Source organism: Astyanax mexicanus, chromosome 25 (genome assembly GCF_023375975.1).
Source record: "Astyanax mexicanus isolate ESR-SI-001 chromosome 25, AstMex3_surface, whole genome shotgun sequence".
Classification (NCBI taxonomy): domain Eukaryota; kingdom Metazoa; phylum Chordata; class Actinopteri; order Characiformes; family Acestrorhamphidae; genus Astyanax; species Astyanax mexicanus.
Genome location: NC_064432.1, coordinates 16,571,169 through 16,587,409, shown reverse-complemented (window position 1 = coordinate 16,587,409; position 16,241 = coordinate 16,571,169). Strand labels below are relative to the sequence as shown.

The 16,241-nt window shown below is 36.2% G+C and overlaps 1 protein-coding gene across 15 annotated transcripts in view; it reads left to right on the top strand.

The window, feature by feature from the left end:
* Positions 1-16,241, top strand: part of LOC103040758 (neurexin-2) — an 848,474-nt gene that overhangs the window by 499,663 nt on the left and 332,570 nt on the right. For all 15 annotated transcript variants that reach the window (XM_022681896.2, XM_022681890.2, XM_022681895.2 and 12 more), the window contains 2 exons: positions 3,474-3,647; positions 12,491-12,610. In XM_022681896.2, the coding sequence (XP_022537617.1) occupies positions 3,474-3,647; positions 12,491-12,610 (294 nt within the window). The remainder of the gene's footprint in view (positions 1-3,473; positions 3,648-12,490; positions 12,611-16,241) is intronic.

Genomic DNA, 16,241 nt, shown 5'->3' with positions numbered 1-16,241 from the left:
TCCTCTCCTCTCCTCGCTGTGAGAACACTGATGCTCTCTTTAGGCCAGCCCCGGGGGCTCACATCACAACAGCTGTACCTGAGCTGCAGACACAAAAACAAACCTCCATCACTGCTGTACCCAGAGATACAGAGTTTTACTGCAGACTCGGAGTGTAAAAATGCACCGTCATGCTTTACTCAAAGATGCCGATTCAGCTGCACTTATTTTGTGAATGAAAAAAAAAAATAGAAACAGGCTCATTTTAGGCCAAAATATGATGATCTGTGTCCAGTGTCACACTTTAAGCAAGATGTCTTTGGTCCTGTAAATTCTATAAATCAGAAATATATTTTTCTAATGATTCTAAGTCCATTATTAATCTAGTTTCATTCATTTCAGGGTTTAAAATACAAGACGTATGAAGTATACAGAACCAGTCGAAAGACATTAATTCCTTAAATTAAATTCAGACCTTAAATTCAGTGTGTTTTTCATTTAAAAAAAAAGAAAGACCACTTGAGTTTCTCCCAAATTCAAAATAGAAATTCAGTCATTTAAATAATTTATTTACAGAAAATGAAAGAAGATGCAGAGCTTTCAGACTTTAAATAATGCGAAGTTTTAAGAGTTCAGAAATCAATGTTTGGTGGAACAACCCTGATTTTTAATCGCAGTTTTCATGCACCTTGGCATGTTCTCCTCCACCAGTCTTACACACTGCTTTTGGATAACTTTATACTTTATATTGGATAACTTTTACTCCTGGTGCAAAAATTCAAGCAATTCAGCTTGGTTTGATGGCTTGTGATCATCCATCTTCCTCTTGATTATATTCCAGAGGTTTTTAATTTGGTAAAATCAAGAATTAAGAAAGAAACTCATCATTTTTAAGTGGTGTGGTATATTAATATTGAAGGTATCCAAATTATGAAGCACCTCTTGCTTAGAAGACAGTTTTGACTGGATTTTCTCAGTCAGTTTTATGAGGTAGAGTCACCTGGCAATTCAGGCTTTCAATTAAACTCATCAAGAGTTAATTACTTGAATTTCTTGTCTCTTAATGTGTTTGAGAGCATCAGTTGTAAAGATATGAAGAGGTAGAATTACAGGTATGCAGTGAATAGCCTTATTTGAATAATGTTCTAATCCATATTATGGTAAGAACTACTTAACTAAGATAAATCTCAATTCTCAGAAAGTTACACAGACTATCAAAAACGTCATGGTGAAACTGGCTCTCATCAGGATTGCCCCAGTAAAGAAAGAGCAAGAGTTACCTCATCAGAGTTACCAGCCTCAGAAATAGCAAGTTTATGTGTTCCTTCATAGACTGAAGGACTTCAGTATTCATTTACAATATAGAAACATGAGAAGGTGTGTCCAAACTTTTGACTGGTACTGTATTTGATTTATTGTCATCAGTAGTGTAATATTAGAATATAGCAGCTCTGTTAATAAAGTTCTAAGCTCTATTTCAGACCTCTGGCAAATCTGTAGCACAAATCCATAGATTAGTGGTGTTGGAAACTTTTGATGAATATGGTGCAAACTGCATAAAAGTACAGCATAAAACCCCCAGCTAAAGTAATATAAAGTAAGTACTGAGAGAGAGAGAGAGAGAGAATCCCGGCTCAGGCTCGGTGTGTGCTGGGTGTGTTTTGTGTCTGGGCGCAGGCATTGTGCCTGAGGTTCAGCTATTTGTCACTGTAAACCTATTGAATGCAGCGCTGCCACCGAGTGCTAAAGCATAATGAGGCTTTGACAGAGTTTTGAAACAGCGAGTCTTCAGGGAGTCCGTCTGACAGCACCTTGCTGTTTCTCTCTCTGTCTCACACACACACACACACACACACCCATACTCACATCTCCTAGCCGATGACACATCTAAACAGCTTTTTTATGTCTTTATCACACACTCACACACACAAATTGAACACACTTTACACATTAATTCAGAGTCTACCTGTATCGTCTTCATACATATGAAAACAAAACACACACACACATTTTTCTCACAGAGAAACACACACATTTTACACTCAACTCCGTTTGGCTTCCAACCTAAACCTGCACTCCTTTCTGTAAATGAACCACCTCTCAAGGAACACAGAACTCAAACTAGAACTAGAAATGGACTGATTACAATTACTATAAAAATACTTGATTTTCAAACATTGAAATATGATGAAGCTCACAATACTGTAGCTAACCCCCCGTATCCATGGATGGATGGATACTTCAGTTTCTGAATCAGTTTCTCTGATTTTGCTATTTATAGGAATATGTTTGAGTAAAATTAACATTGTTGTTTGATTCTATAAACTACAGGCAACATTTCTTCCAAATTCTAAAAAAAAAATATTGTCATTTAGAGCATTTAGTTGCAGAAAATCAAAAATAACAAAAAAAAATGCAGAGCTTTCAGACCTTAAATAATGCAAATAATATTCATAAAGTTTTTAGAGTTCAGAAATCAGTATTTGATGGAATAACCCTGGTTTTTAATCACAGTTTTCATGCATCTTGGCATGTTCTCCTCCACCAGTCTTGCACACTGCTTTTGGATAACTTTATGCCTTTACTCCTGGTGCAAAAATTAAACCAGTTCAGTTTTAGTTTGATGGCTTGTGATCATCCATCTTATGTTTGATTATATTCCCGAGGTATTCCAAATAAATACCAGTCAAGTAGTCAAGGATTTACTTAGAATTGTCTGGAATATTTTTGTATGTGCTTGGTCTGTATAGCAGTGTTAGCTAAGATACTGCATGTAATGAATCCAGTAATCTGATCTGATTTCTCTTCTCTTAACAAATCAAATAGAGGCTAAACAACCTCAGTCAACTTCAAAACTAATCAAAGCACAATAGTATCAGGTCCCACTGTTCCTCTGTGCTCTCTGATTGGACAAGGACCCCGCTGTTGACTCACAGAGCCGCACAAAATCCAGAACTTCCTCAGAACCCGAGAAGGCCATAATCCTTCTGGGAGAACGTCTTGTTCTAATTCCTTTTTTTTCTTTAATTCCTCGTCTTTATTCCAATTGCCCTAAAGCTCCTCTTCTCCCAGCCTGGAGAGATTTAGCTACAGACCAGTCTCCACTCGTCATAGCCACATGAATAACCTCTGATTTTAGAAAAGCAATCTCTGCTTTTATTTCCTGCCTCCTCTTCTCTCTTCCTGTCCTGCTTTGATTTGAGCATTCTAGCAGTGTCTCCTGTGTCGCGTGCTTTTCTCCTTCTCCCGGATCCTTCCTTCCATTTCCTCAGGCAGTCATTAGTCTCTACATGAGATTGCAGTGTTGAAATGAGTTAACGTGCATTTCACAGCAGTTTGGAATTATGCACAATAAATGCACACGGTGGCTTTGTAATAATCTGTGTCTCGTTTAGTTTTTTTTTTTTCTTTCTCATCATGCTCTGTGTGTTCTATCTCTAATTCTTTGTCTAATCTGTGGTCTTTATTTTCTCTCTTTCTCTTTCTCTGTGCAGGAGAGCTGTATATAGGTGGTGTGGGGAAGACTATGTATAACAGTCTGCCCAAGCTGATCGCGTCCCGAGACGGTTACCAGGGCTGCCTGGCGTCCGTGGACCTGAACGGCAGACTGCCAGACCTGATCGCAGACGCCCTCCACAGGGTGGGCCAGGTGGATCGAGGATGCGACGGTCAGTGATGTAAACTATCTACACGCTAATGTGCTTTCTAATGGGGTGATTATAATATATGAAAAAAAAAACATTATTAATGAGGAGACAGGCCACTGACCGCTGTGTGAATGGGAAAGCTCTTAACGCCAGTCATGGTGCCAGTTCAAGGATGAAGTCCCGCCTCTCATGAGAAAAAGCCAATCAGCTTGCTGGTTTTGCGGAGGAAAGTCAGTGGGCTAGTGGGGAAGCCCCTTAGGACTAATGTTTATGAATATTTCCTTCAAAATTGTGTTTCAGTGCGTCATAAAAGGTAAAAGAACAATTTAGAAAAAAAGGAAATGGTTTACATGAAATCCAATGTTCACGTACTGTTTTGCATACTTTATAATAGAATATATCTGGTTTATGTCATTTAATAAAAGCATTTCAGTGCAACAAAGGTAGGCCTATCAAAGTCAAGTCAAGTCAAAGTGGTTTTTATTGTCATTTCAGCTATATACAGAGTACACAGTGAAACAGATCAGATTCTGATCATCTAATTGTAGTTTGTAAGTGGTTCACAAGTGGTGATTTTAGATTTCTTGTAAACCTGTGTTAAAATGTAAGAGATACTGAAGCTCGATTAGGCTGGTGGGATGGCTTGAAGCGGATGATGGAAATATTTCTCTTATTTTTAAATCCAACACTTGACAGGTATGCAGTGCAGTACCCTAACTTTTGACATTGTTGATTGTGTAGTTTAATTTTGAAGAAACATTGTGTTATTTCAGTGATAGAATTGAGAACAGGGATGGAATGGGATTAAAGCTTTATAAAAAATAGAGACACAACTACCAACTACCAAACTCATCAGCGGTTTGTGGCATTTTTAATAAAAGCAGTGTAATCATAAATGGAAAAAAATGAGAAAGAGATAAAAGAGCTGTATTTAGTCTAAACACATTCTAAAACAGGGCAAACACACTTCCCTACCAAAAACCTCACTATACTAATTTTCCCTGGAAAATAATCAAAATAGAAGTACAATATGATACAATACATATAATATCTATAATATAGTCACTATAATATAATTCCACCTGTTTCGGTGTAGAGGGACTTTTTAATTGATTCACAGTGTAGGTATGTCATCTGAGACTGATACTAACACTTCATGGGGTCCTGGTGTAATTCTTTCTATCACAGAGGATCCTCTGTGCTGTAATTCCCATCTATATCGACCACGTCTGTGTTTTTCCCTGCTGTCCTCTGAGAAAATGACATGCTGAATTAGCACCTACTGTTTTAATTGAAGTCAGTGGTCAGTCATCACATGCCCAAATTCCTCTTTCTACTTTCTAAAAATTAGCTATTAGAAAAGTTCCACAAAAAAAGGCCTGAACACGCCACGGCAACAAAGTAAAAGTTTAGGAATTGTCTAAATCCCTAACAGCACAGCTCCAGAAAAAAGGGCCAGCAGTGAAACTGGCTCATAGTTCATGATGATGATGATGTTGTGTGTTTTGTTCCTAAAGGCCCCTGCGTCAGCAAAAAGCTCCTAACTGCACAAAATGGTCTCCATGTACAATAACCGCAAATTAGCAAGCCTCCATTTTAACCTTAATGTTAGCAGCTCATCTAGAGTGCCCTTTCCTTCAGCTAAAACCATCCATCTCTACTTCCCTGTAGCCCTGGATACGAGGCCTGGACGGAACACCCCCATCCCAGACTAGACCAGAATTCTACACATATTATATACCTCCCTGCACTTCCAGTAATCCAGTTTGAAGAACCATACTCTTCTTCTTCTTCTTCTTCTTCTTCTTCTTATTTTCCTTCTTCTTCTCAAATTATAATTATAATATATGCAATCTGAAGATAAAGAAATTGTGCCAATTAATTCAGAGCTGGATCTAAGACACTTTTGCAATCTGTCATGTCAGGAAATATTCCTTTTTTGTCATTTTGACAGTTTTTATTTTTTTTTTCTCTTGGTAAATACATTGAGGGTAACCCTCATTTTCAATGCAGCTGAGCCTTTACAACATTAAAGGGACTGAAAATTAAGTTTAAATTATAAAAACAAGCAAACAATATAAGATTTAATCAAGAAGAAATAAAATAACTCAGAATAAAATAATACACAGACAGGCTAAAATGTAACGCAGTAAAACAAGGACATAAATAATTAGAATAATAAAATATAAACACAATTTAAGAACTAGAGGACTAAAATATCACCACAATTATAAAAAAGTAAACGATGGAACTAAAATAAATAATCATAATAAGTTAAATATATATATATATATATATATATATATATATATATATATATATATATATATATATATATATATATATATATATATATAGACAAAATAAAAGGAAGAAATAAATGAAATAAAAAGGTTAAAGGCCAGGAATAAAACCAGTAATAAAATAAACAAACGTATTAAAATGTAAAACATAAAATTAGATAAATAAAAAGACAAAATAATTAAAATAAATAAAAAGGTAAAAGAAAAGAAAAAAACCTAAACTAAAACAGGTACAGGCTGTCTGAAGGCAATGTTATGTATAGGTTATTGTCCTGATGGAATGTTACTGATCAATAATCTTAACATATGGACACTTTTGAGAAATTCTAACTCACAGTCACTTGTATCTTGTATTCCAAAAAGCCCCATTATGGATGTACTGTGTAATATTATGGTATTTATGAGATACAAACAACAAATATAATTATGTTAGAAAATACCACGCCTCACATATGAACATTCTACAAGCTTTAATAGTTCATTACAAATGAAACTAAGCAGTTTAATCAGTTAAAAAAAAACACTTCTCAACAGTTTAATACAGTAAATTAAAGCCTTTTAATAAACTCTCTCTACATTATTATATCTAAAATTGTATTGAATCTTTTTACTTGTCTCATCAGCCCACGCTTCAGTATTCATTATTCCTCCAGTACTTCGTGCTTGAACCCACGGATCGCCGTTTGCGTCTATATTTTGCCTTGTTTTTATTTTTTTAAGCACCTCAGCACTAATCTGCTGCACTGTGCTGTGATTTCCCAATGGAGTCCCATCTCATTTCAGTGCTACCTCTGTCTACCTCTGCCAAAACAACCCTATTACCTGCACACACGCCCCCTCCCCTTACCACCCCGTCGCTTTCTGTTTCACAAAACATTACAATCAGATCGAGTGCTTAAGCGCCGCTCATGCTAATCGTAGCGTGCTGCATTTTGGATGGGTAACATTATTGGATTTTCTATTACTATAGTTTGTTTTGACATTTATGGTGCTCTTCTCCAAATTTAATGGATGGCTTACGATTGTGTTGTCAGGCTGCATTATCCAGAATTTTTTTTGTCCTCTCCCAGAATTGCTTCTGATGGCATCAGGTTAGCTACCTTATTTCCGTACTCGCGAAATACCTGCCAGATAATCTACAATCAGCAGAGCATTACTTTTCTGCAATCAGAGCCTAATGTGAAAAATAGCAGCCGTGCATGACGTGCTTCCATTCCACAGCAGATGTCAAATCAGCAAAAAAAAAAAAATAAAATAAAATAAAATGCTGTATGACTATTTTTTCCTATCTGAAATAGAGCAATACCTGGATCTCATCAGATAATCTGATGTATAGCCACAGGAAATAGGATGGCTAAGATATTTAATGCATATTCTACATCTATACACAGAAATATTCTACATCTATACACAGTCATTATTCTAATTTATGCAGACTTAAATATTTAATTGAAGATATATCAGCGGTAGTAAATCTGTTTAATATAACCAAACTGAACCAAAAGCAGTTCCTGATCATTCTGTATTATTTATACACTATATAACCACAAGTATCTGCTCGCCTGCTCTTTACGCTCTACTGTTCTTGAGTTCATTTGAAGCTACATAAAGTTTGGAGATCTGTAGTGATGGAAAGTCGGTGAACTTTGCACAATATGCTCCTCAGCATCAGCTTCATTATACATTGACTGAGTGAGTTGCTTTTGACTATAGAAAAATAGTTTTTATAAAAGTTTTTTTTATTTATTTATTTATTTTTTTTATAAATCCTACTTTAGCAATTCTGTCAAAGTGCACTGTAGAGATAAATGTAAGAAGTTAAGTTTTTCTTTTTTATATAGCATCTTTTACATAGTTAGAGAGAGAGAAAGAGAAAGAAAGGAAGGCAGGTGAGAGAGAAATGGTGGAAAGAGGGTGGAAAGTTAAATCTGTGGGTGACAGAGCCGAACCTGCCAGATGTTTGTGCCAGCTGTCGATGGCAGGTAGAGGTGTCACAGAGCGTGTGAATTGAACATAAAGACACGCTGATACATCTCTCTCTCTTTCCCTTCATCTTTTTCTCTCTTGCTTTTTCTTTTCTTCTCTCTCTTTCTCTTTCATGCTATAAGCAGATGTTGTTTTGTCTGTGTTTTTTTACATCAGATATACCCCACTGTTCTCTTTGGGGTGACATCACAGTGCTTTGATTATGCTAAAACTGACCTGTAGTTATTGCAGGAAAAGCATTCAGTGTAATTGATGCCCCCCAGACTCCTCGGATCATTAGCATATGATTGATGGCCCAGTCAGCTCTTCAGGCCATTAGAATAATAACCAATAAAATTAAACATCTCATTTGAGTGCGCCTTCTATAATGCAGCAAAATAAAACGACTGCGCATTAAATGAATTTTTCATTTGCATGAAGTGAGTCGCAGTGTTTTCCTCAAAGCTATACATCACAGAAAACATATTTTCCACCGTGCGCTTCTTTGATGCATCATAAAACTACGCTTCTCTGTTTTATTTTCATCAGATTTTTGCTGTTCTGTACTTTACACAGTGTATTTTCCAGCACGTTACTGCAGGGAGGACATTAGCACATGCTTTACATTGAAAGGTGTTAATCTGTGTCAGTTGCAGTTGTTGTATTACAGGTTTAAACACAATAAAGACAAGTAAATAAAGAAACTAACAAATAAACAAAAAGAAACACAAACTATTTCCACTGCTATTCTTATTAGTTTTATTTAATGCTTAGCCATTGTAACTTACAATTTGACAAACAACACATACCATAACAGTTTTTACAGGTATAAACTCTGAAAGCTTAACTAGTGCTATCAAATCTATAGATCAGGACTTTTTTAAAGACATTTTGACTAGTCCACTAGTACTTAAGCCCCGACGCATCCCATTCATTTCAATGGAGAGTGCCACCCCATGCCGCGGTGCATGCTGGGTTGCGTTGTGTTGAGCTCAGCCCCGCCCTCAGGCAAAAATGTTAGGCAGATCTCAACTTTATTCAAATGAATCCGGCCGTTGCGCTGCGTCCAGCCAATCATTTATTATTATAAGTTTAAATTCAAACTATAGATATCCAAAACAACATCACCGTCCATAATGAATAAACTGACAGGAGTGACACTTGGTGGGTAGTCATGCCAGACTGTCATGCAGTGATTCAGAGTGGGAAAATAATTCCTTTCACTGGAACTAAGAGGCCAAGCCCAACTTCAGAAAAGCATCTTCACCCCATTATCCCCCCTCCACCAAACTTTACACTTGCCTCAATGCAATCAAAGAAGGACTGGCAAAGATTTCCTAGCAACAAACCAAACCCAGACTCGTGCATTGGATTTACAGTCAGAGAAGTGTGATTAGTTACTTCAGAGAACACGTCTCCATTGCTCTAGAGTCCAGTAGCGGTGTGCTTTACACCACTGCTGGAGATATAAGGTTTAGGTGGAGCTTCTCTGCCATGAAAACCATTTCCTTAAGGCTCTCTACACTCTACTGCTCTTCAGCTAATCTGAAGGTCATATTAAGTTTTGAAGAAAGATCTGCAGAAAGATCTCCGACTCTGCACACGATAAACACACTCCTAAACCTTAAATATAAAGAATATAAGTCTTATTGGCTAACATAACTGAAGCTAACTACCAAAGATTAAACACAGATTATTTTAACTGTCCACACACCGTCACTGTGCTACCATAGGAAATAAATGGTCGCCTGTCGCTTTCCAGTGTGAACGCAGGGTTAGGCGCTCCTACTGTCTCTCTTTTGCTCACGCCATCCATCTGTTTACCGTCTGTTTCTCTCTCTCTCTCTCTTTCTCTCTCTCTCTTTTTTTTTTTTTTTTTAAAGAACTCAAACACTGAAATGCATCCAGTAACATGCTTAGGAAAAATATGTGTAGTTTAAACATTAGTTAAAGTAATGCTGTTGTTGAGAGCAGGAGAGAACCCTGGTTTCAAGGATTTAATAAAAGAGCTCGAGCCCATCGAGTCCATCCCAAAAAAACAAAACATGCTTATAATGAAGATTCATTGTTATTATGGAATTAATAATGGTGAGGCCATACAGAATGCCCAGCCTCTTTACTTTTTTTCTAAAAAGGTACCGAACCGTGGGGTTTATACAGAGGTGTGAACCGAACCATGAATTTTCTGTACGTTTACACCACTACTTTACCTTCATTGTAATTCTGTCCCATTGTTGTGTCTTTGAAAAGTTTAAAAAGTGCTGATTGTTTGAGTTAAACTGTATATACCCTTCTGCTCCCCCGTCAAAGCCATTTCTAAGCCCAGAGCCCCCAGTATGAGCGCAGCAGCTCATATTAAATATAAAGTCAATATGACTGCTCAGTTTGATGGCCGGGAACAGGACTGCAAGGGCTGGCTTTTATTTAACATCAAACACTGATGGGCCACATTGATCGTCCCGCGTTTCTGTTAATGCAATAACAGCTTTCATGTGCGGTGCAAAGCAGTAAGCAGTCTGTCAACACTCCAGTTGCTGCTGAATAATTTTACAGAATTATTTTAGCGTGTGTACTAACAGATGTCTCCCCCATGTGTTAATGAGAAGCCAGACGTGTCCATTGTGTTGTTTGTCTCTATTTGCTTTCGAGAGTGTGTGTGTGTGTGTGTGTTGGGGTGCGTGTGCTGTATAATGGGAGGAATTGAATGTTTCATTTCTGAATAAATTAAAGCGTGTGAATTGGTGAGTGTGTGTGTGTGTTGCGAGCAAATTAAAGGTGCCATATTGAATATTTTAGGATGAATAAAAAATAAGTATAGGACTTTATAGGTTAAGGTGTAAAATGCTCCGCCGTGGTTTTACAAGCCTATTTACCACCCTGTTATATTTCCTAAAAAATGATGAATAAATAAAATTAGCAAACAATAAATATATAGAGCCTCATCAACCCTGAGTTTGGAATCCAAGATGGCTGCCCCACACATTAACAGTAGTAAAAGCAGTACTATTAGACTATTTATCATCACTTCTGGCTTCATTATATATCAGTTGTACACACAGTACTGTCCAGTTTCTATCTTTTGTTTTTGTGGACATGCTCTCCTAGTGTATGGATACACAAAATATGTATTAGCTGTTATGCTAATAACATAATGATAATAATAGTATAATCATAATAATCATAGTAATAACATAATGCTAACTTGGGACATGTTTGACTGGATTCACCACACAAGTTTTAGTAAACATTTGAGCCCTTAAAAGTCTTGACCTATCTATTCTGGAAATGTTTTACAATAGTATACACTTACCTATATGTTTAGTTAGAAACTTTATATGTTCTTTAGAAACTGTAAGAAGTGATTGTCTTTCATTTCCTTACTGGAAAAAAAAAAAAAATATATATATATATATATATATATATATATATATATATATATATATATATATATATATATTAAGTTTTTAATTATTTTCTTGGATACTTTTGCTGTGGTCTTTGAATGCTCTCACTGTTCAGTTAGCACACTTAGCTATTAGCTAGCAATTAGCTAGCTAAATGTACTGTAGTAGGGTCTAGTAGGGTTAGTCTTTAGCATAGAACTTGGCTAGCACTCACAGCTTTCCTTTAAATTGTGCTTTACCTGGAAACCTAGTGTTAGCGTAAATGCTACATTCCGTTCACGCTGGATGTTGGATGTGAGAACCAGGAACGATGTCACACCTGAGTTGACTGTATTCGAGTTAAACACGCAGATATCAACTATCTCTGTTAGCACTGCTGTTGTATTTTTTCTGAGTTTTGGGAATGTTACTTTTAACATTTTGCTATAATTTTAGTATTTATCTAGCTGGGAATATAATATGAAAAACACTTTAATACCGCTGTGATGCAAATCATTATCTTGTCATACGTTTGCAGAACGTTCCTGGAATGTTATTTCTGCAACATTACAGGCTATCCTTCCTGAAAACGTTCCTAAAACATTCTCTGTTAGCTGGAAATCTGAAATTTGAAGGAGCAAATACAGCATTCAAGCTCAAATTGAATACTTTAGCCTTTTAATCATTTTTAGTCATTGTTTTTTTTTTTTTTATGGTATTTGCTAGCTAATGTGCTGGGTTTACATACGTTCTGAGGGTGCAAATATATCAAATATCTCTAAACTGTTTTATTACAGTTTTGGGTATTGGAATCAGCTTGTTTTACACCTCTTTTTTACTTATGTGGGAGTAACTTTTTTAAAGATACAACAACTGTTGTATCTTTGTATTTGTGGTTCACAACTGATCATTTTTATGTATTGAACTCTCAAAATCCAGCTATGTAATTATAAAAATAGCTTTTTGCTTTATTCTAAAATATTTGTTATATTTTTAAGGCTTTAGAAATGCTAATTGAAATCCAGTAGTGCATTAGTAGTGCATTAGTAGTGCATTAGTAGTGCATTAGTAGTGCATTAGTAGTGTATTAGTAGTGTATTAGTAGTGCATTAGTAGTGCATTAGTAGTGCATTAGTAGTGTATTAGTAGTATGCTGTATTATTGCTAATTGTACTGAAGTATCTGTATGTATGTATCTTGTATGTGTTTGTAGGACCGAGTACCACCTGCACGGAGGACTCCTGCCTGAATCAGGGAGTGTGTCTGCAGCAGTGGGAGGGCTTCTCATGCGACTGCACCATGACGTCCTACGGAGGCTCGTACTGCAGCGATCGTGAGTACAGGCTACTGCTTATCTGCTTCCGCTCGGTCCGGCTGCGTGCTCTGCCTGGTGTTAGGTGGGCTTGGGGTCTCAGTCAGTGTAGGCTAGGTTGTAGGCTAATGCTGTTTTTTACTCACTTTACTTCTGTATATGGAAAACAATAAATAATAAGTTTGCTTATTTGTTAGAAATGACTATATATTATTCTTATTTAGCGCTTTGGTCACTTTTCCTTTCCCTTGTAGCTTCTACATGCTTCATATATATATAACAGAAATAACATGTAAAAAGTCCAAATCATTCAGTGTTTAAATCTGTTTAATCTCCCACTGTTCCAGAGAAACTCGTCAAGAGTCCTGCCGTGTCCCGCTTCTCCTCCCCTCTGGAACATGTGTTTACATTTTGTCATGCTTTTGCAAATTTCAGCAGATTCACACCGCATCCAGTGTCATTATTAATGGACGCCATGCTGTGCTTTTAGGCCCCCCTCTAGCCTGTATCACAGTCTGTTCTCTAATAGCACAGCAGTGTGTCCAACTGCTTAGTAGTAAAATGAGTATTATGTGTTAACAGCCATTCAGACTGCAGTTTAACATACTAGCATGCTGAAGTCCAGAACAAAGGGAAATGGGTAAGAGTGACCACAGCTAAAGGATCAAAGCATCAGAAGATAATATGATTTAATCATTTAATTTTGATTTAAAAGTCTTTGTTATGCTTGTTAACTTGAACATTGGATGACACTGAAATCAGTGATACACAGAATTTACCTAATTCCTGTGCTCATTGCTATCTTATACCCCACAAATTATTTTTATAGCTTGCGTCTGCGTCGTTTAAATAGCAATGGTGCTTGTGAATACATCTGTGTCGCTGGGCATGGTGGTCTGGAAGTGAGGTGTGTTCAGGCAAATTTCTGGCGTATTGCTTCTTGATTTATTAGAACCCTAACAACCGTCACCCGTTAGATGTTCATTGCTATCTTGGCACCTGCTTGTTACACACATGGACCCAAACCCAACTTTTACATCAACAATAAACAAGAGACTTTGCTGTTCCCGTAAATGACCTGCTCACACACCTTCACAACGTGAATGAGCAGATTGGTGCACTGCGCCATTAAACTATCAATCCACTTAAGTCAGAGCAAACTTGGCTCTTAAAGATATTGGCAAGAAACACATTGGATTGATTGGATTATTTCACGTTACAGCCAAAAATACACCCATGGTTACTTATGAGAATTAGTACATGCCATTTTTGTGCATTTCAAACCACGCATGGCTTACTTTTCCCATCGTTATGATAGCAAAGACACACTGACTTGCTCTTAATCATGTTGCCCAGTGTGTGGTTAACGGTTCACTTTTGGATCGCTAAACAGGAATCTAAAAATGTAATATTATACATCATTGCTCTTCAAAAAAAGGAACTAAGAAATTAGTATTGTATATTGTTACTAGCCAAGATTTCAGTATAGGTGCATCCCTAAATTCTAATTGCTTATTTTGCAACACAATTGTCTATTGTTTGTTTCATCCTAAAATCCAAAAATAGTAAATAATGTAATTTGTATAATATACTGTCACTGCCAAATGACAATGCAAAAACTCTGTTTCTCTATTCAGACATAATCTGAATTGTATGTAGTGTCAATATGTCATGATAATTGGCCCTATTTAAATGCTTCTATACGAAAAAAAAAGAAAAAAAAAATAACATTTACTAATTTTTTTCCCGTTATCCTATAGCATGTACTAGTCTTCGCTAGTCCACCAGCTACAGTATGGTGGAGTATAACTGTGTTGATGTTGATATTGTATTGTATTGATATTGGGGTGAGGTAAATTGAGTAATTTCAGTGTATTGCTGCTCTCAGTGTTCAGTATTCAGTAACAGCGAGGTAAAATGAGCTGGTCTCGTTGGGTAATTGTTGTGAGATGTGATTTTAGCTTTAGCTGGACTCTGATGTGCAGCGGCTGCTGCGTTGGGTATTTTCTCACTTTTAAACTGGCTGATTTATTGCGATGATTAATTGGTTTTCAGTTATCTCCCTGCTGGTATTTCAGAATTAATCAGGAGGTAATTGAAAGCCAGAACACACGCTCGTACGCACGCGGTTGCGTGACCTTGTCTATCAGATACGTGAACACTCTTGCAGGCTAGTTAAGAAGCGAGATAGATCAGTTACCGGCTGATACTCTGCTGTTTTTATCTTAAACTTTTCTATTGTGGCTTTTTATCTCAGGGTTTCTGGTTGTTTACATAATTCTAACACTTTATTGGTGGAGTTGGGTGAATGATATAGTGATTTACTGCAGTTTTATTGGCTGATGCAGTTTATCTACAGTATGTATGTGTCAGGCATCTGCTAGATCATGCTATGCTATCATTAATGGGATTTAATGTGTTTTCTAGAGACTATATAAAGCTGTATGAGTGATACCAGGCAGAAGATGCATGTTTGGAAAACAGAGAGTAAATAGAGGCTATAAAGTGGATTTTTCTATATTAAAAAGCTAATAAAACACAATTTGGTCTTTAGACCCAGTGGCATTCTCTAATTATCTATAACAATTTTAGATATAATTATTTATAATTATGTATTTACATTCAGATTTCTTGCTCCAGTTACTGTTGATTATGAAGCTAATGTGGATAGTATGTGTTTACTAGGGGTGGGAATAACAATATGTTGCCCCCAATTGAGATGATACTAAAATACTGTCATTATTTGATACTCAATATATATTACAAGATAATGCTCTATAATACTTCACAGCATATGTGTCACTAAAGAGGACAAAATACTCCTAAAAATGAAGGATTTATATGTGTCAGTTTCACAGAATTTTACAACCAATATTTTTCACCTGATTCATTTAATTAGAGTCAACATGTGGAGAAATAAAGAAATAACTTTAGTAAGATACATTGAATTAGGGGCAAGTCCTAGAGGGTTTAGAGCTCCCAAGTTTCAATACAAATATCTATATTTGATGCAACATATTGATAATGTATAGCAAACTAAAATTATACGTTATAGCGCCATATATACATATATATTATACCAGCCCTTGTGTCTACAATATTAAACTAATTGTTTAATAACTGTTCAAGTGGTAAACACCTACAGTAAAACGTAAACCATACAACCTCAAATCTGAATAAAACAATTAAGACAGTATAGCAACGCAATATATTTAATGTAATTTTATGTGTTACTATGCATCCATCCATCCATTGCATTAAAAAAAAAAATTGGAATAGGGCAGTTAATAGCTAAATTAATAAGGAAACTCATTACTACACTTCACTTACATAAAACTTAAAAAAAAAAAGCCATATGTTCACCATGTCCAGAAGAGGTGTTGACTGCTCTGGATTCAGAAGCACATTCGGGAAATGTGTAGTGTAGTTAGAATAATTTATATTGTTTTTATTTCGGTATATTTCAGACTATTTTAACCCAGATTTCCTTCCGATTTGGGGTTGAATTGTCAGTGTAATTTGTTTTCTTTTTTAGTTTATTTTAATACATACAGTAAATCAAGCTGCTGTTGGTTAGAAGTTTCTAATTGCTCTCTGGTTTGCCTCTGCAATGCATGGCTTAGCATGACTGCATGCTGTTGTTGTCGTTCTA